This window comes from Podarcis bocagei (assembly GCF_964188305.1).
Source record: "Podarcis bocagei genome assembly, chromosome: 6".
In the NCBI taxonomy this organism is placed as follows: domain Eukaryota; kingdom Metazoa; phylum Chordata; class Lepidosauria; order Squamata; family Lacertidae; genus Podarcis; species Podarcis bocagei.
In genome coordinates, this window is record NC_138130.1 from 28,599,336 (window position 1) to 28,627,021 (window position 27,686).

The following is a 27,686-nucleotide window of genomic DNA, read 5'->3' on the forward strand; positions in this document are numbered from 1 at the left end:
TACCATCAGAAAGTTCTTCCTGATGTTTAGTTGGAATATCCTTTCTTGTAACTTGAAGCCATTGGTTTGAGTCCTAGTATCCAGAGCTGGAGAAAACAACCTTGCTCCATCTTCCATGTGACAGCCCTTTAGATCAGTGTTTCCCAACCTTGGGCCTCCAGCTGTTTTTGGACTACAACTCCCATCATCCCTAGCTAGCAAGACCAGTGGTCAGGGATGATGGGAATTGTAGTTCAAAAACAGCTGGAGGCCCAAGGTTGGGAAACACTGCTTTAGATCTTTGAAGATTGCTATCTCCTCTCCTCTCTGTCTCTTATCCAGACTAAACATACCCAACTCCCTCAACCATTCCCCATAAGGCTTTGCTGCCAAATCCTTGATCATCCTGGTTGCCCTCCTCCACACATGCTCCAGCTTGCCAATATCTAAATTATGGCACCCAGAACTGGACATTAACGCAGAATGGAGCAGGACTATGGCTTTCCTTGATTGGGACAAATACTTCTATTGATGCAGCCTAGAAGAGCATCAGCGTTTTTGCTGCTGCATCAAACTGTTGACCCGTGTTAGATTTGTCATCAGGCAATGGGACACAATCGCCCACCATATCTGATGGGCACCAAGCTAGCCTAGTGAGCGGGCCTCATGTCCTCCAGCTCCTTGCCACTCCACCTTGTGCCTGCTTGCTCAAGCAGATGGTGCAGTTTGTAGCTAATGAGCAGAACAACACATGCAAGAAATGCCTGCAGGAAAGCAGGATCTGAGCTAGCTGCCTCTCAGCCTGCTGACTATGCCTTTCCCAACCTTCCTGCGGTACACATTGGAAGACGATGACAAGCAAGATAGGCAGCTAAGCAAATGTTGCCGCCTCAGCTCATGAGAATGGGAATAGCCAGAGGCACATGTGGGTGGGTGCTCAGTTGCTGCCGTTCCACGGATTCTGTCACCTGAGGCAGCTGCTTCATTCTGCCCAATGGTAGAGGTGACCTGAACTCCTGTGACTCCAGAGCAGTGTTAGAAACTGAGATATGAAAACTAGGAGCTAAATGGAACCTTAATAATAAATAAATAATAATAAATTTTATTTATATCCCGCCCTCCCCAGCCGAAGCCGGGCTCAGGGCGGCTAACAACAATAAAACAGTATAAAAGTATAACATAAACAACATTCTAAAATCATTCATTATAAAATTAATTAATTCAGACCACTGGCAACCATTGGGCCAGAGCTCCGCGAAGATTGCCGAGGGAGGGAGTCAGGCTGTGCCCTGGCCAAAGGCCTGGTGGAACAGCTCTGTCTTGCAGGCCCTGCGGAAAGATGTCAAGTCCTGCAGGGCCCTGGTCTCTTGTGACAGAGTGTTTCACCAGATCGGAGCCACAGCCGAAAAAGCCCTGGCTCTAGTTGAGGCCAGCCTAACTTCTCTGTGGCCTGGGACCTTCAAGATGTTTTTATTTGAAGACCATAAGTTTCTCTGTGGGGCATACCAGGAGAGGCGGTCCCGTAGGTACGAGGGTCCTAGGCCGTATAGGGCTTTAAAGGTTAAAACCAGCACCTTAAACCTGATCCTGTACTCCACCGGGAGCCAGTGCAGCTGGTGTAGCACCGGGTGAATGTGATCTCGCAGCGAAGACCTCGTAAGGAGTCTCGCTGCAGCATTCTGCACCCGCCGGAGTTTCTGGGTCAGTCTCAAGGGCAGCCCCACGTAGAGCGAGTTACAATAATCCAGTCTGGAGGTGACCGTCGCGTGGATCACAGTGGCTAGGTCCGGGCGAGAGAGGTAAGGAGCCAACTGCTTAGCTTGGCGGAGATGGAAAAATGCCGCCTTTGTTATAGCTGCAATCTGCGCCTCCATGGAAAGGGAGGTGTCGAAGATTACACCCAAACTCTTAACGGACAGTGCTGGCACTAATTGCGCCCCCGCAAGAGATGGGAGTTGCCCCCCCAATCCCATATCGCCCCGTCCCAGCCACAGGACCTCTGTCTTCGAAGGATTTAGCTTCAACCGGCTCCCACGTAACCATCCAGCCACAGCTTCCAAACATCTGGTCAGTGTGTCTGGGGCCGAGTCAGGATGGCCATCCATCAACAGATAGAGCTGGGTGTCATCGGCATACTGATGGCAACCCAGCCCAAAACTCCGAACAAGCTGGGTGAGGGGGCGCATAAAGATGTTGAAAAGCATCAGGGAGAGTATCGCACCCTGAGGTACTCCACACACCAAGGAGTGGCGCGATAACAATCCCCCCCCAAGCGCCACCCTCTGTCCCCGACCAGAGAGAAACGAGCGCAGCCATTGAAGGACTGTGCCCTGGATCCCCACGTCGGCAAGGCGGTGGTCCAGAAGTTCGTGATCGACCATGTCGAAAGCTGCTGACAGATCTAGAAGAATCAGCAGCCCCGACCCGCCTCGATCCAGCTCTCTATGAAGATCATCTGTTAGGGCGACCAGAGCCGTCTCGGTCCCATGACCAGCGCGGAAACCGGACTGGAATGGATCCAGAGCCGATGTTTCATCCAGAAACCCACCAAGCATAAACTTAGGTTATGGGCGCCACAACAGGCACACTTTTTTATAACAAAAATGCAAAGCTGAAAATGAATGAACTGCAGCTAAAGTCTTATATTAATTTTTCACATGGTCTAGTCCTCATCTGAAGACTGCAAAAAATAAAGCCATACTTCCCCTGCCCACCTCCCTAATATTCTTATGAGGGTCCCTTCTCCCATCCTCAGAGAGTGGCTGGAAGTGGGGAGGCAGAAAAAGGTCCTCCTTTCGTTCCAGCAGTGGCAGTTTTAATCTGAAATCTTAGGTGCGGTACTGCTCCCAGGGCTCAGAAACATTAATGAAATTCCCTGTCGCAAAACGTGCCTAGAACAATGGGAGTTTCGAACGCTGCTCCAGAGGGAAGGCTATTTCAGGCTCAACAAACTTTTTATTAAAGGCGAGACACAGTGAACACAGCAGCTCCCACCCAGAGCACAGTGGACGTGCTGATGTCCCCGTTGAATTTAGGTTACCCATCACTAACTTGCTCGCTTTTCAGTCAGACAAGCGCGGCTACTTTTTGCTGGAGCAGGGCCAACAGGTCTACAGTGACAGTTGCAGAAGCAACCATAACATTATTTATGTGCCAGCTCTCCACACCTGTGCCAGAGTTAGGGAACAGATAAATACAGCACAGGGAGGAGTGTGCTCTTGGATTGCATCCAATGCAATGATGCACAGGTAGCTGGAATGTTTGGCCAATCTAAACACACTAACTGTTCACCTAAGGCAGGGGGCCTTTTTCCTTCCACAATGATAGATATATGGTTCTCTCCTCGAAATGTGTGTATGGGGAAGAAAGAGAAGAAAATAGTAATTATATTGTTTTCTCTAATGGCTGCATCTAGGTAGGTTTGTTGGGGTTTTTTGCTGCGCAACCCAAAGTTGCACAGCTCAAACCACATCGATTTAATAAGAAAGTTCAGCACATGGTTCACTCTCTCCTGTGGAAATCAATAGGACTTTTAAAAAGTGCCCCACGTTGCTTGGATTGTGTTCTAAAGCAATTAGAGAATGAGAGAGAGAGGGGGGGGGGGAGGGAGAGATCCTTTCCCAATCCCCATCCCCATACAGTAACTTGTCTCAGCTAGTCTACTTGCTGGAAGGAATATTCAAAGCGAGTTCACTGCTTGCTGGTTAAGAGTTATAATCACTGCTTCAACTATGTCGAATTTAAATGTAAGATACGGGTATGTGATTAAAAAAAAAAAAGATTTTTTTAGCACATATGCAGCCACAGTTGCCTTGAGATTTAGGGAAAGCTCTTAATTTGACACGGGCTTTTGAAACGAATTTCTAGAAAGGTAGTTAATGTTTTCTGTGAAGACCACACTGCCGTAGCCACACCTCAAAACTTCAGAGATATTTAATTTGTTCAGTCCCTGCAGCATATACCATGTTTTAGCAGCAGCATTAATACTGGGCTCCCCCCCCCCGCCTCCCCGCTATCCTACTTCAGAGCAGGATTTTTAACTCTTTCCTCTCCCAATACATTCTCAAGAGAGAGAGAGAGAGAAAAGATTAATGAACCTTATCAATTTTCTGTTGTGCCTTAGGTGAGATTCTTAGATGCCAACTTTTTAAATTTTAATATGGGAGACTTAAGGATCTCCCAGAATGTTTTACATATGTAACAACAAAGCCCCCTCCAAAAAAAACACAACAGGCTTGAAAAGGACAAAAAAGAACACATAAGAATAAGGCCACCAACTAGACATGGAAACCTAATATTAAGATGCTAAGGCTGCACTCATTTTCCTGGAAGAAAGCACCTTGAACCCAGTGGAACACGCTCTTCGGGGCAGACTTGGGGCAGACAGTGCTGTATAAGCCAAGCACGATTACAAAAACTGGCTTTTTGAGATGAACATTTTGTCTTTCTGGAAATCAAAATTTTATACACTGGGAACAGGGAATCTTGGGCAAGACCTCCAAAAGCAAGATACATAGAAAGTCATCTTTATTTCTAGTAGAAAAGGGGCAGGGGGGTAGGGCGGGAGGCAGAATGAAATATCAGCCTGTGCGTTCTTCTTCTTCTTCAATAGTGAGCAATTAACAATATTTTAACATAATTTTATGCTCACTTTTTAATGGAGAACCCAGACTACATTGTTGCCAGCGTGTTGTTTTCTGTCACCTGTCATTTTTCAGATCTGATCTCCCCCTTTAGAAACAATTAAAACGCCATGGACAGGCAGCAACCAAGTAACTACTGAGATTGTTCAGGGCTACTGTGCCTTTAATTAGAAGCTTGCTGCTCTAGAAAGAGCAGCTTCCTCTGCCTCTTATTGCTTCCTGTTCAGCATAGCCTTGGGTTCAATGAACCCTGTAATGAGTTAGATCCTGTTTCCTGTAGGAATGCAGGATGGCTTTAATTACTGGTCTCATCTAATTTTTAGTTTATGCTGACATAGCACTAATTTGTAATAAAAAAGGGGGAAGGGAAGGGAAAAATGATAACAGTAGTGAAATCATTTCCAGGGAACAGGAATGCACTACTTACAGGATCATTTCATCAGTAATGCTGGGCTTGCTCGCCTATTAAACAGTGTTGTTCAGCTTCACACAGCCTTAGAAACCATTTAATTAATATGTATTTGCTGGTAGAGAGCCACAGAAAATTAGGCAACCGTCCTCTGTACTGATAATGATTCATATGCACAGACAGAATTAATTAGCAGCAGTATCACTTCATCCATTTCCTTCTCCTTGCAAACAACATTTTTACAAATTGATATAGGCTTGATTAATTCATGCCTCCAGAAACCATTATTTTAAACCAAATTTAATGCACTAAATTCTTCCACACACATACTCCCACCCACAAAATGAGAGACTTTCAAAATAAGTTTTATGAAAAGCATTTCTCCATCTGATCTGATGCATGTCTAGCTGGTATAAACACCAACATTTTGTTGATTCCCCTTCACTTTTTCTTCTTGCTCATCAGGTAATCAGTGATTGGTTAAGAAGTCTACTGAACTAAACCAGTTGAACAACCCACTTTTAGAACAAAGGAGGAACAGAGTTTATCAGGGCCTAAGAAGGACCTACTCAGAAGTAAGTCCTATTGAGTTCAGTGGGACTTATTCCTAGGTAATTGTGTTTAGGATTGCAGCATTAGGTCAACATACTTGGGACTAAGTTATATTGAAATCAGCAGAACTTCTAAAGTTGAAGCTACAATCCTAACTACAGCTACTGGAGGGTGGAACTTACTTCAGACTAAACATGAATAGGGATTGTACCGTTAAACGTTTTTCTTGCAATTAACAACTGATGTTTCTTTTTCAGGTAATTTATCAGGATAATATGCTGCACATGGGAGAATGTAAATGGAGTCAAATGTTTCCTTTTATCATGGTAGGTATTTCAAGGACATATGTTTCAGAAAAGTCGCTACAGTTATAAACCCTAGAAAATTAACAATAAGCATAATTTTAATTTTGTTAACCTGAGCAAACATTATTTAATATCTACACAGTTGCTTCAAGATGAAGTCCTTATCGACATCATCAGGATTTCTGCCCAAGAAAATATTTTGAAATATAATATGAAATCCAACCACTTTCTTAAAACTGTTGCATCTCAAGGATATCAGCAACAAGAATACCTTGTATTAGGAAAAACTGCAAACATGCAACCATTAGTCAAGATCATTAAGCGGAAAGCACACAAAAATGCACAATTTTATGCAGTGTGCTGTGTTTTTTTTAAAAAAATTGTGATGTGGAAATTGGAGAAATGAAGACTGGAAAAATGAGAAACCAAAACGGACAGAGTTGTCCATAGCTAGAGAGTGCCAAGACATGGCAATAGCAGAGAGATTAAAAGTCAGAGTGGTTCACCCTCTGATAGTATTGTTTTTAGGCAAATGTGATGCATTGACAACTAGAAAACTGGGCAATGGAATTAACCAGTATTTATCCTTTGGTGACAGGCGTCACTTGTTTATTCTGCTAATGCCGAATATTCCAACTGCGGCGAAAATGAGTACTACAACCAGACTACCGGAATGTGCCACGATTGTCCGCAATGTGAGCCAGGAGAAGAACCTTATATGGTGAGTTCTTCACATACTTGCAATCTTATCCTAGAGGAACATCTGCACTGCACTGCGTTATCCATAGTGGTCCATACGCACTTCTGGAAGTCCAGTGTTGTTGTTTTTAAGGCTGCTCAGCCTTCCTCCTCTTTCAATACTACCGAAAGGAGATCGGTACTGCTGAATATAGTCGCAGTCCAACACACCACACGATCCTGCAAGTGCTGTTATTTCTCATGCTCCGTGCTCATTATTCTAAATTCCCCCCGCTGTCAGGAAAATGGTCACCACATGGCTGTTGCGAAGGAAACAGCCACCATGCTTCCAGGAGGAATGTTAAAGCAGTCTGGCACAGGCCAGCAGGGCAGAAACAATCTCTCTCCAAGGCACTTTCAGATAATTACACTGAATCAATAAATTTTATTTGGCCTGTGTTCTGTTGTCCTCGTCGACATTTGCTTTTTAATGGGGACCATATTTCGAACGGAGGAGGGCTACACAGCACTGGCTCTGCCCTCTCCTGCCCCAGCTGAGGGGCTCTTTAAGGCCCTCCCTGTAGAAGAAGAAGAGTTTGGATTTGAGATCCCGCTTTATCACTACCCGAAGGAGTCTCAAAGCGGCTAACATTCTCCTTTCCCTTCCTCCCCCACAACAAACACTCTGTGAGGTGAGTGAGGCTGAGAGACTTCAGAGAAGTGTGACTGGCCCAAGGTCACCCAGCAGCTGCATGTGGAGGAGCGGAGACGCAAACCCGGTTCCCCAGATTATGAATCTACCGCTCTTAACCACTGCACCACACTGGCTCTCACCAGCCACAGAGGTCCTGCCAGAGTCCTGTGCTTTATGTATCTCATCCTCCCCACCTCCTTTGATCAGGGTCTTGGTTCGTGAATGAGACAAAGCAGTAGAGAGAGCCATAGCCCCTAAGGACTTTGACAGAGACTCTCTGTGGCTAGTGCAACACAGAGAAAGAGAAGGCTTAAGGCACCCTTGAGTGAAAGTCGCTGGGGTGTTGTGCCATGTTCATTTCTATGACACCTATGGGGAAAAGGAAAGAGAAAGGAAAAGACCCACCCCCAAAAGGCAGCTCACAACAGCTATGCTACAAATTTCAAACAAGAAAATAAAATGGCTTTGTTTTAGAGAAAACACCAAGAAGCAATACAGTGGTACCTCGGGTTACATAAACTTCAGGTTACATACACTTCAGGTTACAGACTCTGCTAACCCAGAAATATTACCTCAGGTTAAGAACTTTGCTTCAGGATGAGAACAGAAACCATGCTCCGGTGGCATGGCGGCAGTAGGAGGCCCCATTAGCTAAAGTGGTTCTTCAGGTTAAGAACAGTTTCAGGTTAAGAATGGACCTCCGGAATGAATTATGTACTTAACCCGAGGTACCACTGTAAACGTATTTTTAAATTTAATTGTTGTTCCTTTTGCAAATCTACAAAAAAAAGAAAACCCCGCATGCAAACGTTGCAAAACTGAACAACGTTATTTAGAAAATAAGAGAGAACCAATGAGATCTAGAACATCAAGGTTAAAAGCAATCAGCTCTGCTGCCATTAAGTCATGGGTGGCAGTGGGGAGAAACAAGAATAGAGACGCTTCCCCAGGGAGGGGGGTCCACTATGTGGTACTATGTCAGAGAAGACCTAGATCCCCACCGAACAACCTGGCTTCAGACTGTGTTGGGACACCTATAAAGACTCCATGGAAGGGACTGGGGGAGGGGTCATAGCAAGAGAATCAGGGGCTATGCTTGGGGATGGCTGGGAAAACGTTGAGACTGGTCTTCCAGTTGCTTGCCCATGCTCTGCCCCATCACCCTCAGTCTACTCAGTCAGCCCCACCTGCCTGCCTTCTTTCTTCCAAGCAGCCCAGGAGATGGCCCTGGTTGTCAGCCTCCTCCTCTTTACTCTCAACATTGCCTTTGTCGAACTTGTCAAGAAAGAGGAGACAATGTTTGCTGTTCGTCCTGCCCGTCCTTGGCTCTGGCTCCACTCATCTTTGGCCTATCTGCCTTCTGACCTACCAAATTGGCACCGGGCACCACTGCTGTGTCAAAGCTTACTCAAAGTAGCTTCACATGCTGCTGCAAAGAACATCTCAATGTGGCTGCAAAAATCCTTTTATTCACAACTGAGTTTGGAGAACAACAGAGCAGAAAGGTCTCTGGGCTTTCCTGCTCTGTTAATATACAGTGCTACTAGGGAATCAAGAGGACCACCAACTTTGGCCTCAGACACTGCAGGAAACAGTGTGTTAATGGGCTGCTAATGTTTTCTTTTATTTTCTTGAAAGTTGGTTTAAAAAGTGGCTCTTTCAATTCAGAGACTCTGTTAAACCCCCCCCCCCCAGACGTGTGGCTACGGCACCAGAGACGATGGTTACGGCTGCGTTCCTTGTCCATTGGAGAAGTTTTCTAAAGGCGGGTACCAGATATGTAGGAGGCACAAGGACTGCGAGGGATTCTTTCGGGCAACAGTTATGACACCTGGAGATCAAGAGAATGATGCAGAATGCGGGCCTTGCCTCCCTGGGTAAGGATTTAATTATGAGCCTTTGGTCTCTTAACAAAAACTCCAGTTATGCTGAGCGACGTAAGCATATTTGTTGCATTCCTGCTGTTGGCCACACTACTTTCTGAATCCATTTAAGCGCACGATAATTAACTTTATGTAAATAATACAAGCACTTTAAAAAGCATGTTTTAAATCAAGGAAAGTAACAGATGCTATTAGAGCAAATGAAATATAAAACAAGTGTCTTGTAATAAGAACTAGGAGGAAGAATATTTTTTTTGATGTTAGAAGGGGAGGAAGCTTGCCCATATAAGGATGTCAATGTAACTGTGAACTTTAGACCACCAAATTATTGGAATTTTAAAAACAAACAAAATGAAACCAGTGTTTCTTGGTTACCCTAAAGGAGACTGGAGTATCGCTCTGATAAAATGAAAAATCAACATGGTCAGAATATGATCCTTCATCATTTTATATGGAAAAGTTGATAGCATCACTAGATCTTTATAGTGACATTAAATAACACACCAGATCAGTTAAATTTATTTTTCTTTCCCCAGTAAAAGCAAATCACTACTTTTTATTAATAAAGTATTAGGTTCAACAAAGCCATATTGATTTTAAAGTCACTTTTATTATTTTTATGCTTAAAGCACTTTAACATTCAAGGTTCACCCCTATATATATATATATATATATATATATATATATATATATATATATACATACATATACACACACACACAGTGGTGCCCTGCAAGACGAATGCCTCGCAAGACAGAAAACGAAAGAGTTTTCCGTTTTGGAGGTGCTTCGCAAAACGAATTTCCTATGGGCTTGCTTCGCAAGACGAAAATGTCTTGCGAGTTCCTGCTGGTTCCCCCCTTTTTTCTAAGCCACTAAGCCGCTTATCAGCTGATCCGATCAGCAGATAAGCCGCTAAAAGCCGCTAATAGCGCTAATAGCGCTAATCCGCTAATCCGTCAATGGGCTTGCTTCGCAAGACGAAAAAACCGCTAGACGAAGAGAATCACAGAACGGATTCTTTTCATCTTGTGAGGCACCACTGTATATTGTGGGGACTATAGTTTCTTAAGGGTGCTGGGAGTTGTTAGCCAGTATAACCAATGGTCAGGGGTGTTGAGTGTTGAAATCCAACAACATCTGGAGGGCCACAGGTTTCCCACTCCTAACATGAATCATAGGATTCCTGACCACATGTCAGGCTGAATGTGCTCAGAGTCCATTCTCACCTGGTCTGGCTTCGTAGAAGGCTGGGAGCTCCATGCCTTCAGATGCCTCCATGTTCAGATGTGCTGTCTTTTCAAAGTGACAACAGGGTCACATGGAACATAGGGAGCTGCCTTCTACGAAGCCAGACCATTGGTTCATCTATCCCAGCACTGTCTATATAGACTTTCAGTGGTTCTCCAAGGTTTCAGGGAAGAGTGTTTTTTAAATCCCTGCTGGAGCTGGATTGAACCCGGGAGCCTTCTCCATGTGGCTACATGACTAAACTTCAGCACATCCTGAAACGCAGATTAAAAACATGTGCTCCTGGGTTTTTTTAAGTCAAAAGAATTACTAATTACAATTTGGATCCGTTTATATTGCCATTTGCAAATGTACAAGAGGTTCGGGTCTAGTGCTTCCTCACATCTAAAACAGGGTTCCCCAAACTAGGGTCTCCAGCTGTTTTTGGACTACAATTCCCATCATCCCCATCCACTGATCCTGCTAGCTAGGGATGACAGGAGTTGTAGTCCAAAAGAACAGCTGGGGACCTGATCAAGGTGGAATCTACACACGTTCTGAAAATAAGCATCGAATTTTCTATAAGGCTCGCTGCCGCCATCTAGTGCCACACTGTATATTGCACTTGCAACACGCTTAAAACGTTTTATTTGCAGCTGTATAGCTGAGTCTTTAGAGCCTTGTAGAAGTTTCTGCTCATGATTTACGCAAGCGCATTCCTATATGTCAGAAAGCACACAGGCCACGACAAAGAGCTTCACGTTCTCGCCCTGCTTGTCTTCTAAACCTGATGTTGATTAGTAGGTTTTGCATTAGTTGCTCTCTCTCTCAGTCCCCATCTCCCTGCCCAGGAGGATTAGCCTGGAACTGAATACTCAGCATGCCAGCAAAATCAAAGCAGCTGCTGCTTGTCTGGAACATCACTTCTTGGGGTGGGGGGTGGGGGAATTATCCTTGCACACAGGGTCTCATTTCAGAGACATGTCTTGAGCTGCATTGCAAACGCAGTGGACAAACGTCTGTTGATTTAGGCAGTGATACCACCTCATGTCATGTACTTGAATGCTTGATTTAATTGCCTTTATGAGGGCAGCGGAGGAGAGACTGTTTCTAGTCAAGCAGGATAAAAAGTGGATAATGCCATTAAACGAGCAACACAAAAAAATTAAAGTCAGTGATTTCATTTTGCAAAGAAAGTGATTTACTTCTCAAGCATACCTGAAGGCTACCAAGCCAGTTCTGCTGTGTGGTGTCTGTGTTTTTTCCTGCCTTGTCCTTTCATTGCCTTGTCCTTTCATTGCAGTTACTACATGCTAGAAAACAGGCCGCGGAATATCTATGGAATGGTTTGCTACTCCTGCTCCCTGGCACCTCCCAACACAAAAGAGTGTAAGTATTGCCACTCTGATTTCTATTTAGTTGTATTCTGACTTAAGAAACCTCAAAACGCTGCCTGAAGTTTTCCTGAGCAATATGCCAGTTGACAAGTTGAGCCTGCCTTAAAATGGAGCACACTTCAGCAGCACAGAATGGAGGAGGGCACGTGAATCAGAATCACTTAGGGACACCTTCCTGAATCTGGTTCCCTCCAGATGTTTCCAGACTACAACTCCTATAAACCTTGACCGTTGGCCATGCTGGCTGCGACTGATGGGAGTTGGAGTACAGCAACATCTGGCAGGTCCCACGGGGAAAGACTGACCTAGAGTTTTCGCATGGTGGTTTTTGTAGTAGCAAAATGAAAAACCAATAGCTGCAGTGCAGAAGACGCCAGTAGCAAGACAAGCAGATGCATAAAACCAAGGGCGGTATTCAACTAGCAGTTTCCCATCAGCACAAGGATTTCGGCCTGCACAAAGGGAATCCCCCCTCCCTTCTCCCGGTGCAAACCTTCCCAAAATCTGCTCAAGATTTAGGGGGGCATGGTGGAAAGTAAATTCCCAAGGTGCAAGCAGAAATCCTAGTGCTTTACTAAGCACCACTTTTGATACAACCTCAAACACCAGCTTGACACCAGCTTCCATGGAGCCTTGTATAAGCAAGACCACGTCCACAGAGCTGTCCATCCTTCTTCCTCCTCCTTCACAAAACAGGCTTCCCAAGGCTTAATACTGGCAATCCATATAGCTTTTTCAATTTATTGTATCCCACTGTTCCTCCAAGGAGCTCAAGATGGTGAACGTGGTTCTTCCATGCCCTGTTTTATCCTAACAACAACCCTGTGAGGTAGACTAGGTTGAGAGGCAGTCACTGGCCCAAGGTCACCCAGCAAGCTTTACGGCTGAGCAAGGATTTGAATGCTGGTCCTCATCCAGCACTTTAACCACTATTCACACTAGCAATCCTTAAGGAAGAGAAACTTCCTTAATGGATCCAAACCATTCTACATATTTCAGTTTGTCGCTTTCCCAACATGAAAGGCCGACACGGGGTTATCTTCTAGCGTGGCAGCTAAAATGCAAAAAGCATTTTAAAGCCTTTTAAAAGAATAATCCTGTTTACTTTTTGGCATGTGGATCTAAAGGAAGGGACTGTGGTAAATAGAACATGATACACTGGGGGAAAAAAACTTTTTAAAGTCCAAATTATGATTTCCCAAATAGCAACGGAGTTTAATGGAAAGGCCGACAGACCTTCCGCTGTCGCACTGCTTGTAGGTTTCTTCACAACATTCCTGTTGTATTACGTACAGGTGGTTAAAAGCACACAACCCACATTTGTGTCCTTGAATTTCAGTCATCAGTATTTTGACGCCAAAATGCAGGAATTTCCATGTGTGGCGATTTGTCCTTGAGTTCCCCTGCATAAATCTTTTTAGAAAATGTGTGAGTCATGCCCAACCTAGCTAAGTGGTCTGTGATGTAAATGATACTTGAACATTCATAGCTGAGAATGGTGAGAGAGGGAGCTTACACTTGGGTTTGTTTTTTGTTATTTACTCCTCTGAAAGTCGGCATGTTGTAGAAGGAGTTTGTTTTAAAAGGTTCTCTGTTTTATTTAGGGCCAGAATAAAAGGGGTGGGGTGGAGGAAAGCTTCATTATAAAATGCGATCATGCAGCTTGAAAGGCTTGTTTACTGAGTCACACGGATGTTCTGTTGGCTTTTTAAAAAAAAATCAGAACTAAGGTTTTCAGTTACAATACACAAATTCAAATTCTTAACAATACCTAAACCGCAATCCAGAAAGTCACACCAATCACGCTATGCCATGCCTGCCCACCAAAGTTTAGGATTTGGGCAGAAAGAACTGTAAACTTTGATTCTCATTTTTCCAATCTTTAATTCAGTTCTCCGCATTTCTGCAGCAATTTGCGAATTTTCTTTTTTCAAAATCTTCATGAAAATTCCTCAGCACTTCAGTGAATACTCATTGTTACATAACAATACCTGCAAATAATCCAGAATTAAAGCTCTGTAAAGACTGTAAACACCTCTCCAGACTGGCAGGTCTTTGTGGGTATATTCTGCAACATGCCAAATAGCATCCTGACATCCTCCCTTGAGTACACAGTGGTACCTCGGGTTACGAACTTAATTTGTTCTGGAGGTTCAATTCTTAACCTGAGGTACCACTTTAGCTAATGGGGCCTCCCACTGCTGCCGTGCTGCCACCGCTCAATTATGTCCACCTAGTTTAAAGTCAGGATATATATACTGCATGCCTTACTATTTCAACACTTAAAAATAACTATTTTGGTTTCAAATGAAAATGTCTCTTACAAAAGGCACATACGACATTTAAGAACTAGCCACACTTGTAAGGTACTTTGCAAATGGGAAAAACCCATTTGAGATCGCTGAGCTATATGCTTTTCTTGGCCACGTTTCTAGCTTGTATTTTTCTTTGCCATTAGAGCATTTTATATTGTGTAATAGTTCTTCGTTTATTTTGAAAAACGCATCTTTATTTAGAGCACGCACATTTCTTTACTTCATAAGCTGCGATACGTTTTTCACGCGCTACAAGAGAACTTAATTTCCTGTCACATTTGTCTGATGGAGCTGGGCCAAGAAAATTCTCAACTTCCTAGAACTGCAGAACAACATCAGTCATTTTTTCATTGGGGCATGAATTTAGCCAAATAAATTCTCCCATCTCGTATGCCCAATGTTGTCTTTGCTAGAGATTCAGTGCCTTAAATGCTAATAAAAATCAGTGCCTTTTAAACAATCTTAAAAGCAGGCTGAAAATATATAATAAGTCTAAGGCTGCAAACCTGAAAGTCCAGTTGAAACCATTCATTTCAACGGGAGCTGCTTCTACAAAAACAAAGGGGGGGGACCAAGTTTAGGACTGCACTGCTGTGCCTCTTGCGTTACGTGTTCAGCGGGCACATCCCTACGTTCAGAAACAAATGTGTGCCAAATGCGTTTTTCACAGCTCGGCACCATAAATCCACATTTAGGTGTTTGACATTTGAATTGTAAGCATTGGCTTTTAAATGGATGGGGAATTCATGCAAGTTAAGTAACTGTGCTGTCAGTTCACAAATGCATCAATTCATGGCTGAGATTTTACAAGCGTCACCAGGAAAATTTATGGCAAATTTGTTTTTTTATTATGATAGGTGCAGGCGTTACCTCTGGTGTGTCAGCCAGTTTTCCAATTACTTCTGGAACAAGTACCCATTCTCCTTTCCAACATGTGCACAAAGGTAAGAAAAGCAGCCCAGTTCCCCTTTTAGCATTTTCTTGAGCCTGGGAGGCTGGAAGACTGAGCAGCCGGGGAAGCAAGGTGCCTTCTTCCCTACAGAGATGTGTGGTTGATGTGCCGTCTCAGAAATCTGAGCTGTTTCTATTTAAACTTTTTCTTTTTTTACTCAGCCTATGGGTCTGTCGGGCTTAAAGTATGTGTTTTAATTTCATTTCACAGTTTTCTCATAGATGAAGTATCATTAAAAATATTTCTTCAGCAATCAACATGCTTCAGCAGAGATGAGTTTTACAATGAACTTTGCAAATGAGGTGTATTTATTTAGATGAAAAGTTAATTTAGCTTGGGGTAGGCAAACTAAGGCCCGGGGGCTGGATCCGGCCCAATTGCCTTCTCAATCCGGCCCGCGGACAGTCCGGGAATCAGCGTGTTTTTACATGAGTAGAATGTGTGCTTTTATTTAAAATGCATCTCTGGGTTATTTGTGGGGCATAGGAATTCATTCATCCCCCCCCCCAAAAAATATAGTCTGGCCCCCCACAAGGTCTGAGGGACAGTAGACCGGCCCCCTGCTGAAAAAGTTTGCTGACCCCTGATTTAGCTCCTTTATCTCATCAAATGAGGTTTATTTGGATTGTGGGGATTTAGTTCATTTCAGTCATGTGACGATGTGCGCAATTTCTTTTGGTGCTAATACAGTCAGATGTGTCCTTATGGGGCACAAGGTCAAGGAAATCAGGTCACCAGAAAATTGGTTGGGGGGGGGGAGTCATCTACTGATCTCGATCCAAAGACTTGGTAATGTGTGTAAGGAATTCACAGTGATCATAACTTTGTTCGCTGCGAAGCAAGAGGCACTTTAGCCAACTTTAAACACAAGTGCTAAGCAGGGCCAATTACTCTTGAATTGGGAACACATCCATTCAGCAAATCCACCTCCACAAACAGAACGATTTAAGACACTAATGAATATTGGCAACTGACTGCAGTGTTTCACCTTAGCCCAGAAACTTGTATCAAGAGCGTTATTTCAAACAAGCAAGTAAACTGCAGAAAAACAAAACAAAGCCAGATGATTTCACTTTTAAATAAATGGGTTATTCACAAAAGCTAAAGAAGTACTTTGTTTATTCATTTCAAAGTAACCGGGGAAGAGAATTTTGCAGCAAATCTGTTTCTATTGAAGGTGCGAGCCTTACCTTTTCTGGAGTGTTCCAACTGGAATACTTAGATGGCTGCAAATGGACTTTACTTGCAATTATTCATCAGTGGTGGCTTGTTTTGTTTTTAAAAAAACCCAACACACCACACTACCACTATGAAAAGGCCTGCATTGGCACATATGAAAAGTGAATTGCTTGTTTGAAAATTTTCATATTCAGTAATTAACGTAACATTTTGATACACTCACAAACAATTTAGGGAAGGGGAATCTAGTAGTGCAAGCTTGCTAACAGTTAAATGACCATTTCCTGAACAGGCAATTTCACCTGCATGAGTGTGATCTGAGAAAGGTGCTCTGTGCCGTGGGGGGGGGGCAGGAATAGAGGCAGTTTCAGTTTGAGTTTGAGGGCAAGGCAATCTATTTATGGAGCATTTATCCTGATTTCCTTGCACAAAGCTGAAACGGCAGTTAGATGATATTCAGACTTTATCGAGCATTCGTTTTAATTTGTTTACAGGGAGGTTATATGACAACGACCATTCCTCTTGGTTTTGTTCCAGGGCGTTTGCACATTATCTTATTAATCATTCCATTAATCCCACACTTTTCACCATCACTTTCTTAACTGCGAAAGATCCGTTGTTGTTTACATGGATATGTTGTGCTAGGGCAACAGAAAGCTTAAATCCATTTTAACTGTGCAAATCCTACATTTGGCAGATGGGCTTGAATCCATCCTGCAATATACTGGCCACTTGGAAGCACAGACACATTCGATACTGACTCTGAATTACAAAGACTACATCTGGCATTCTACTGCAAGTAAAAAACTGCAAGCTAAGTAAATGAAAATACAAGATTAGTGTTCTTCCAAGTCCAGTGGAGTTTATTTGCACATAAATGTGCCTGACATCGTAGCCTTACAGTATAGTCCTGTGCACGCCCTACTCAAAAGTGAGTTCCATGGAGTTCAATGAGACTTACTGCCAGCTTAAGTAGATACAGGACCTCAGCCCTTAATAATGGTAAAAGTGCCCCCCCCCCCCGATTATCGAGGTGGCAGGTATGAAAAGTAAAGGAAGTGTGCTTCCTGTTTCAGAAATATTTTAGAAATATTTGTGTTATCCTGTACAAATACAATTCATAATTGGTGACTAGAGACAAGCTCATATGGTTAATACAGTGGTACCTCAGGTTACATACGCTTCAGGTTACAGACTCCGTTAGCCCAGAAATAGTACCTCGGGTTAAGAACTTTGCTTCAGGATGAGAACAGAAATTGTGCTCCGGCGGCGCGGCAGCAGCAGCAGCAGGAGGCCCCATTAGCTAAAGTGATGCTTCAGGTTAAGAACAGTTTCAGGTTAAGAACGGACCTCCGGAATGAATTAAGTACTTAACCCGAGGTACCACTGTACTTTTAAATGCCTTTAATGGGGTTGCAGCTACAGCTCTAATAATCTGTCTCTGTGTTTTCAGGAGACCTTTCCAGTCAAGGACACCTTGCAACTGCTCTTATCATTGCCATGTCAACTATTTTCATAATGGCAATCGCTATTGTCCTGATCATCATGTTTTACATTGTGAAAACGAAAACTTCAGCTCAAGGTAACTGCCCATCACTAAAGAGAATTCTGACTTCTGAGATTCTGTGCATAGGCATCTGCCAAGAATGGGTTTTAACAAGAGGTGTGATTTTAAATTCCAGCTTGCTGCACCAGCCATTCCGTGAAGACTGTAGAAGCCCAGGCCAATATGCAGGGAGAGAAAAAAGAAGTACAAGGTTTGAACAGTTTTTTAATTTCTGCTTTTTACACACATCAGATCCCACAGGGCTTAATTTGCCCTGAGGCGATGCCCCATGTTAATTTAAACTTTAAACTGCTTGGACTCAAATTCCATTTAGTAGAAGAATAATTGGGAAGGCCTATACGTAACCTTGAAAACATCCCTCTGCCTGCAATCCCTTCCCTGACTAATTTAAGACTCAGCACCACAATTCGGTGATTTGTTCCGAAAAACACATACGCAGGTGCCAGCGAGGGAATTTTGTTCACAACTGTGATCCGTTGACCGTTTCAAACCCTTTCCCTCCTTTTTTTTTTAATTTGCAGAAAATGTGGTGATTTTCTCAGAGAAAGATGAGTTTGGAAAATTAACTGCAACTCCAGCGAAGGTTGCCAAGAGGTATGTGACAGAAAAACAAGCATGCCAATAGCAGGGAAGGAGCAGGACATGACACTGAACTCCATACCCTCAAAAATTTCGCCAATGCAAATAGGGACGTCCTAAGGAAAAGCGGAAGGGACGCGGGTGGCGCTGTGGGTTAAACCACAGAGTCTAGGACTTGCCGATCAGAAGGTCGGCAGTTCAAATCCCCGCGTCGGGGTGAGCTCCCATTGCTCGGTCCCTGCTCCTGCCAACCTAGCAGTTCAAAAGCACATCAAAGTGCAAGTAGTAAAATAGGTACTGCTCCGGTGGGAAGGTAAACAGCGTTTCCGTGCACTGCTCTGGTTCGCCAGAAGCGGCTTAGTCATGCTGGCCACATGACCTGGAAGCTGTACGCCGGCTCCCTCAGCCAATAAAGTGAGATGAGTGCTGCAACCCCAGAGCTGATCACGACTGGACCTAATGGTCAGGGGTCCCTTTACCTTTAAGGAAAAGCGGGACATTCCAGGGTCAAATCAGAAACTGGGGTGACTTCTGTAAATCTGGGACTGTCACTTGGATGGTCTTGCCCGGTTTAGCAAAGGAGTAAAAGCTCAGTGGAAATCAACAGGCAGGTCACCCTGAAGCAGGGAGCTCTCTGGCCTGAGTGCACCAGAGTTTTCCACACCTGGAATAGACAGCTGGTTTGGGGCATGTGACTATAAAAGCCTCTGGAATTAGAAAAGCATAGAGTAGGCAAACTAAAAGATCTTACTGGTCTTTCATTTCCAGATTAGGATGCAATGGAGGGTATGAGAGAAGAGGGCTCCCCCCCCCACAAGAAGCCCTATTGCCTCATGAAATCGCACTGCAACACTTTGCAAGAACTAGGCTGAGCCTATTCAGTAAAGACCATGCATATATATTTAAAAGATGCTGGACTCACTTCTGTTATCTTTTTAGAAAAGCAACCCTTCTGTTTTTCCTCCCCCCCCCCTCCAGTGAAAATGATGCTTCTTCAGAGAATGAGAGGCTTTTAAGTCGTAGTATGGACAGCGACGAAGAAGCTGCGATTGACAAGCAAGGGACGCCGGAACTGTGCTTGTTGTCTCTTGTCCATTTGGCCAGAGATAAATCTTCCACAAACAACAAATCCACTGGCGTAAGTCTCACCTGGAGTTTTAAAAAGGGCATTGGGTCAAGTGCTACTTTCCCCCATCTGCTTGAGCAGCTAGCTAGCCGCTCTTCCATCAGGCATTGTTGGAAAGAAGAATACATAAAATATCATTAACTGTGCGGCTTAAGTTCTGTGGCATGGCCTCAGCGAGCGCCTCCATTAGATGGTGGAGAAAGACTGTATCCAGTTTTGAATCTTACAGAGTTATTGGGATTGAAAATGAAAAAGCAAACTTCAGTTCTGACTGAGCTCACATATTTCATATGAGCTCATATGAATATGTTCATTCATATTTTAGGTAGCTATTGAAAGGCAACCCCTGCGTCTGTCTAGTCTGTCTAGCTCAGTCATCTCTACATGGATTGGTTGTCCAGGATTTCAGACATGGTTCTTTCCCGGCCCTACCTGGAGATGCCAGGTATTTGAACCTGAGATCTTCTGCATAAAAAGCAGGTGTTCTGCCAGTGAGCTTTAGTCCCTTCCACATTGTCTCCATGTCCTGGAATGGTGCAAGCATAGGCAAACTCGATGTTTGGGAGTACAATTCCCATCATCCCTAGCTAACAGGACCAGTGGTCAGGGATGATGGGAATTGTACTCCCAAACATCTGGAGGGCTGGAGTTTGCCTATGCCTGGGTTACAGGCATGTGGCTCAGGTAAAAGGGTAGCACTAAGGTAAAGATAAATGGACCCCTGACCATTAGGTCCAGTTGTGGCCGACACTGGGGTTGCGATGCTCATCTTGTTTTATTGGCCGAGGGAGCCGGCGTACAGCTTTCAGGTCATGTGGCCAGCATGACTAAGCTGCTTCTGGCGAACCAGAGCAGCGCACGGAAACGCCATTTACCTTCCCGCCGGAATGGTACCTATTTATCTACTTGCACTTTGATGTGCTTTCAAACTGCTAGGTTGGCACTAAGGACCCTGCTAATCCCTCTCATATCTATGAGATGTTGCGATCCATTGAGGGCTGTTGTGGGACCTTTATGAGAAAAACTGCAGCCGGCTGTGTTACCAATACAGCAGTACTGTCTAAAAAAGTTTGCCAAAAAGCATTTATGAAACCAGTTTTTGCTCCCAGTTCTCCTAACAAGTTGAATTAAAGCAGCCTCTTCACAGGGCCACTAACTCTCAGATGATATAACCCTCTTTCAGGAGGTGTAGGTAGAACTGCTTGATTCACCACAGATGTTTGGGCCCTATGAATCACATGTTCTCAGCGCATGATATGCAACCGTGATATTTTATGTATTCTTCCTGCAAACTCTGGACAGTGTCTGTTCAAAGAGCAATTAAACGCTGGAACATGTAAGCAGAAACGTCCAGTTGATCCAAGGCAGTGGATGATCTGGTGTGAGAGTAATGCAAACTCTCCTTAAAGGGATAGTGGACACGAACAGACTCCGCATCTGTTAAGACTTTTAACTCTCCTGTCACCTCAGCAGCATACAGCATGAAAGTCTCTAGTCCAGCCATTAATTTCACAGAACTAGCTTTCCTATGGAAACTTCGCAAATATAATTGAAGACAAAAGGGAGATGTTTCTGTAGTTGGCTCCTGTCAAAGGAGGACACACTAAGACAGGATCGAGACTCAAACTTTGTATGCTTTATTATTTCTCTTTCAACGGCCCCTGCCCTCTTCTAAAAAGTACAGTGGTACCTCAGGTTACATACGCTTCAGGCTACAGACTCCGCTAACCCAGAAATAGTGCTTCAGGTTAAGAACTTTGCTTCAGGATAAGAACAGAAATTGTGCTCTGGCGGTGCGGCGGCAGCAGGAGGCCCCATTAGCTCAAGTGGTGCTTCAGGTTAAGAACAGTTTCAGGTTAAGAACGGACCTCCGGAACGAATTAAGTACTTAACCCGAGGTACCACTGTATGCAGATGTTACAAGCCTCACTAATGAATGCACATGGGTTGTGTGGCAACAGTTGTGAAATTAAGCCTACCGGCCAGGGGTGTACTACCATTTGCCAGTACCTGGGGCAGATATGCTCCGCATGCGCACCAACCAGAGGTGAAGTGCACTCATCCAGCACTTGCTGCCAACTGTGCTGGGCAGGTGCTGGAGGGTGCTCTTCAAGCTCTGCTCCACAGATCCCGTCCCTGCTGGGCATGCGCTCGTGCGCCGGGCGGGGGGCAGAGGGTGTGTGATGGGGATCTCTGCAGGTGGTGTCAGTATCGTGCACGCTCCAGATTGTGTGCCCGGGAAAACGGCCCCCTGCTCCCCAACACTACGCCACTGCTACTGGCCTACCAGTGGGATGATCTTTCTTCCCATGGGGGCCACATTATGTGAGCCTTGTGTTCACACACCTTTGGCTCATGTTAAAGATTCAGCAGCCTATTAAACGATTGCAATTATGCTCGTATTAACTTTTTTTAAAACACAAATTTTGCTATCCTGCTTGTAACGTAACTAGGGAAACAGCTATATGGGGTTGGCAATGCAAGTCCCACCCTGACTACTTGAAAACTGTATTTAGCCACACTTCTGATGTCAGTTTTCACTAGACAATGCCTGGAAAAAATAAGCACGTCTCCACATCATCCATAAATGCTAAAAGTGGGCTTTACCATTCCCGCAAAGACCCACCACAGCCACCAATGAAATTCATAGGAATTGGTGTTCCAAATCCCATTCTTTATAGGGAATTGTGGAATACACACAACTCCTCCCCCTCTGCTTATCAGGATGAAGGTTCACTTTCAAATAAAAATAATCTTTTATTTTCCTTAGATACAAAGCCGGCGGAAAAAGATACTTGATCTGTATGCCAATGTATGCAGCGTTGCAGAAGGTGAGTGAAAAGAAAACACATTAATTTATAGCCACATTATTTGCTACATATCTTCAAGATGGCTAATATGTGACAGGCAATAGATTGAGATAAACCCAACTCTGGAGCTGAAGTAATTTTGGAAGCAATCTGTCTGAACGGCAGAATAAAATATCACCCAGTGCTATAGTTAAGGCTAGTGCTTTAGGCTGAATTCCTATACACTTTTACCTGCGAGAAATCCCACTCAAGTCAATCAAGCTTTGAAAAGACGTATGTAGGTCCCACTGCATGACAAAAAGTGTTGCTCGATTACTATTTTTTTTCTTTTAAAGCCCACTTTGATTGCAAGATTCTTTAAGAACACAAGCCATAGCAAGATATTTACGGTCTGTGAGAATAAACTTACAGCCACATAAGCATTTTTCTTTCCAGAAGCATTTGCATCTGTTCCACCCCCACCCCTGCCTTTCCTTTTTACCTCAGAAGATGTGTTTGGAAAATTCTCTTGTTTTTGACCTCAGGATAAGATGGGGAAAGTGCTAGGCCTCACCAGGAATTTCACCCTTTCCTTGAAATATGTGTTGGCCCTGAGGTGACAATAATATATATATATTTTAAAAAAGAAGTAGTTCTCTTTGTTGGGGGTTCCAGTGCTCATCAATGGACACTTTTTGCTTTTAATGAAAACTGGAAGTTTCAACCTCTTCTGTAGGCAGTGCCAGATTTACGTATAAGCTAAACAAGCTATAGCTTAGGGCCCCACTCTCTTGGGGCCCCCCAAAAAAATTAAAGGAAAAAACTATTAATTGTATTTCAGTTCAACAATTATTTTGATAAAATACATATTTTGTTATGCGCAAATGGCTTTAGATACCTATTAGATCCATGAATTACCATATAGCATATATTCAACACACAAAACAGCGACAATTTGTTGTTGACAAACGACAGCTGGACATATAAAGGGCCCCATTACCTTCTGTAGCTTAGGGCCTCATCAAACCTGTAGGCATAAGACCTCCCAATAAAATTTTTCAGTCTCACATGAAGGTTGGCTGTCAGCTTATGCCAGGAAGATGGGGAAAGGAAACAGCAGCAAAACAAGGAAGGGGAATGTTCTGGGTTAATTGATCTCTACAATTCTATGATCTGATAAAAAGCATTGCGAGTACATGTTAATGCTAATAAAGTAATATTCTGAATATGGAGAAGCTACGGCCCTTTAAATGTTGTTGGGCTACAAATCCCATCATCTCTGACCGTGGGCCAAGCTGGCTGGGGCTGATGGAAGTTGGAGTCCATCACCTTCTGGAAGGCCACAGCTTCCTCAGCCCTGCCCGGAAGAGGCACTACATGTCAAACATGGAGAAGAGAGCTCAGTAAACGTGACCCTCTAAACTTTCTTTTTAGGCCTCAGTCCCACAGAGCTCCCGTTCGATTGTCTGGAGAAGACCAGCAGGATGCTCAGCTCCACGTACAACACCGAAAAAGCCATTGTGAAGACCTGGCGCCACCTCGCCGAGAGCTTTGGACTGAAGCGTGACGAAATAGGTGGCATGACCGACGGCATGCAGCTCTTTGACCGCATCAGCACAGCAGGCTACAGCATTCCAGAACTGCTAACAAAACTAGTGCAGATTGAGAGGCTAGATGCCGTGGAGTCCCTTTGCGCGGATATCTTGGAGTGGGCCCAAGTGATACCTAAACCTGATCCGGTGGTGGCCTCGTGACGTGTGTTTCAGTCGCCTTCATTTCAAAACAATTTATGTGGATACGGATTCCAAGAGCAATGGGACTCATTATGAAATGGAATCTGAAAAAGCATGGACGGCCTTCAGATCACAGTAGCATTTTCTGTTGTTCCAAGTATAAAAACGAGCCAAGGATTGTTACTGGTTCATCATAGAAGAAATGAAAGAAGCCCAGGCTGAAGACTTCTTGAATGGGACTGACTAGGCCTGTGAAGAGGATATTGCTGTTCACTTCAGACTCCTTTTACAAGCAGAGATACAGATCAGCCTGCCAGTATCATTGCAGGCTCTGAAGAAATCTGATGTAATCGCTATGGTTTAATTTTGTCTCAGTCTTCCACAATTAGTAACTACTATCAGATATAGTGTTGCCTGATACAGATAATGCGAATGTCAGTTCTATTACATCTAGCGTTGAACCAAATGTCAGTTTCCTCTCAAATAACATTAAGGATTAACCAATTTATTTATTTATTTTTAAAAATCACATGTGTGAGACTTCATTGACGTAAATTAGTTGGATTATGTGTGTTGAAATTAGACCAAGTAGATGGCAATAGTCCAGTTAATTCAAAATTTCAGCGTATGCTGAAGTCTTGGCGCATGTGGTCCACACAGACATTTCAGAAATATTGTCACATATACTAATGGAAATATATGCCAATTATAAAATTAGCAGAATTTATTTATGAATATGCTCATACACATACATTAAGTACAAATATTATTTCAACCATTTTTTATGCTACAGAAGGAAAAAAATAGAACTAAGCATAGAAGTATATGGTGACATTTATTCTATCTTCAACTAGATTACAACCGAGGTAGGAAATATTAATGCCCCAGCCAATGCTGTTCATTTATTTGTTCAAGCCATCTTTAGATTTAATGAAATTCTTTACCATCGCAACCCGTTTAGAGAGGGTATTTTGAAATGCTACTTCTGTATTGGCTACAACCGTTATGATTTCAAGGCACTGGCTAATCAGATCGATACTGATGGACAGGTTTCTCTGAAAGACCACAGTCTGGTTCATTTTCATGGTTTGTCATTACAAGAATGAGTCTGTGTGAGCCTCATTGCTTCTGCTCCCCCTCCCCTGCCCCAAGGCATGAAGAGACTGAAATCTCTTGCTTTTGAAATAACCACAGTTCATTGTTCTGCCTGAACTCTGGGACTTATTGTTCATTCTAATCTCGATGAATACAAACCAGAATATCAAACTCTGATTTGGTGCTGGTTTGTTTTAATGACCTGTGTACCTTGAATTCAGATAGATGTAGCAATGAACTTTGGTTACTCTAAAAATAGGTGATTTATCTCTTTCTGCAATTGGAGAAAGGAGAAGAATAGGGAGCACATGATGAGCCACTGTTTGTCATTGAAGTGGGTCAACATGTTTGCTGTTACCAGAATTTCCCAGTATTTGTCAATGTGCAGGGGAATTTTGAACATGTATTTGAGTGTGCCCTCAGTTCATATGGGGCAATGGCGAGATCCAACAGTGTGACCAGTGCTCAACATGAACTAAAAGCATTGGAGAATGTATTTCAGAATCCTTTGGGATTCTATTGCAGATGTCTGAAGCTTCTCAGAAGAGGTCAGTGTGAACCGTATTAATGTGATAATTAAATAACTACTTACAAAAGTTAGGGTGAGGTGTGGTCTCACCATTGAAATTACCCCATTCAATGTAATAGATGTTTAAAATAAGCAATATGGTTTTTCCCTCTCATTTGAAAAGTAGAAAAGAAACAACACATTTCTAAAGATCAATACATTTTTTTAAAAAAAATGCATTTATGCAATGATCACAAGAACTACCTAATGTTGCTGGCAGACTGTCCATGAGCAGGTAGTTTGGCCTAGAGCTCAGATGAGGGCTATCTCCTCTCAAGGAAATCCTTACTTTTCTTGGCATGGGGCTCCTCATGAACTCATAATTACAGAGTCCAGGAGCCAGGGGCAGTTTAATTAGCAAGTTTATTAATTTATCGTTCAGTTCTCCACAAAGTGCTGTGTTGACAGATTTAAGTAAGTTATTATTATTATTAAAGGAAACACCATGTCTTAAAAAGCAATGTTTTTTTAATTACAAGTTGCATGACTGAGCAAAAGTGATATAAAACGATAACTCATATTCTTTAAAATTATAATCAGCCCTGCCCCCTGCCTCTTCAGCTGCAAACAAATGGCAGCCGAAAGACTCCACTCTAATGGGTTCAATGTGATGAATATTTAATATTGTCATTTAGTTTTCCCATGTGTGGTACCCAGTTTGTTAGCCTGTGAGCTTTGGATTTCTAACTATATTTTACTATCTCCAAAATGTCCTTTCCCCTCTGAATAATGATGAAGAATACCTTGTGTAATTAATTTGCAAATGCATACTTTGATTATACTTCATTCCTTCCTGCCCAGTGCAGCTCCCTGTAGCTTTTAGACATTCTACCACATAAAGAGAAGCCACACTCACCCACAACTATCAGCTTGAGTCAGTAGCTCTGAAACGATGCAACATGGTCTAGATCAGACATCTGCAATAGAATCCTAAAGGATTCTAAAATACATTCTCCAGTGCTGTCTTAGTTCATGTTGAGCACTGGTCAGACTGTTGGATCTCGCCATTTCCCCATGTTTTTGGACTACAGTTCCCATCATCCCTGACTAGCTAGCTAGAGTCCTGCTAGCTAGGGATGATGGGAGTTCTAGTCCAAAAACAGCTGGGGACCCAAGTTAAGGAAACCCTGGTCTGGAGTCTAGTGCACAGGTTTAGCTTTCAATTGTAAAGCTCAGAGGAACGCTATTATTTTACAACTTAGAAAGGTAGTCTTGCTTTGGTTATTCTTCCACCTACTTCACAAAAAAGTTCAGTAATTATTTCCCACCTCCCTCAAAGCTTTGGGAACAACAGGGCCTTGTGCAGTCCCAGCGTGAACACAGGCCTGGTTCAGATTATTTCATTTTGCATACAAAAATTGTTTTCTTGTATTAAACCCCTAAATAAAAGAGTTGGGGGGAAACGAAGACAAATTCTGCACTTCTGCCAAAATGTTTCTATTGTAGCAATTTTGTATATATAACTTATTGTTGTTGTACATTATGCAAAAAATAAATAAGGTATTAAGATAAAGCAATGCTACATGTGTGGTGATAATTTTTTTAAAAAAAGGTTATACAGTTTACTTTTTATATTCACATCACTTCTCACCTTCTCCTCCAGGACTATTAACCAGTTTCAAACTCTTATATTTAAGGACCAGGATCCAAAGGCATGCCCAGAGACTGTGCACTAGTCCCATGGGGTGGTGGGTCGTCTTCTTCTTTAACTAACCTAACCTAAACTTTCCCTCTTGAACAGCAAATCCTTCTAAAACCCACCAGGGAAGTGCTCTGAGGGCTTTCCTCTCTGCAGAAATACACCACCTCAGAGCAGTACAGTGGTGCCCCGCAAGACGAATGCCTCGCAAGACGGAAAACTCGCTAGACGAAAGAGTTTTCCGTTTTGGAGGTGCTTCGCAAAACGAATCTCCTATGGGCTTGCTTCGCAAGACGACAATGTCTTGCGAGTTCCTGCGGTTTTTCTCCCCCCCTTTTTCTAAGCCGCTTATCAGCTGATCCGATAAGCTGATA

At 43.3% G+C, this 27,686-nt stretch overlaps 1 protein-coding gene across 3 annotated transcripts in view; it reads left to right on the plus strand.

The window, feature by feature from the left end:
• EDAR (ectodysplasin A receptor) overlaps positions 1-27,190 on the plus strand; it is an 83,318-nt gene extending 56,128 nt beyond the window's left edge. For 2 of the 3 annotated variants that reach the window (XM_081198511.1, XM_081198510.1), the window contains exons 2-12: positions 5,841-5,909; positions 6,487-6,609; positions 8,956-9,137; positions 11,677-11,762; positions 14,943-15,029; positions 17,670-17,798; positions 17,899-17,973; positions 18,305-18,377; positions 19,341-19,500; positions 22,259-22,319; positions 23,712-27,190. In XM_081198511.1, the coding sequence (XP_081054637.1) occupies positions 5,859-5,909; positions 6,487-6,609; positions 8,956-9,137; positions 11,677-11,762; positions 14,943-15,029; positions 17,670-17,798; positions 17,899-17,973; positions 18,305-18,377; positions 19,341-19,500; positions 22,259-22,319; positions 23,712-24,031 (1,347 nt within the window). In that variant the 5' untranslated portion in view covers positions 5,841-5,858 and the 3' untranslated portion in view covers positions 24,032-27,190. Of the gene's footprint in view, positions 1-5,496; positions 5,607-5,840; positions 5,910-6,486; positions 6,610-8,955; positions 9,138-11,676; positions 11,763-14,942; positions 15,030-17,669; positions 17,799-17,898; positions 17,974-18,304; positions 18,378-19,340; positions 19,501-22,258; positions 22,320-23,711 lie in introns of all 3 variants that reach the window. The other variant, XM_081198512.1, reaches the window with a different exon arrangement.
• The last annotated feature ends 496 nt before the right edge of the window (positions 27,191-27,686 follow it).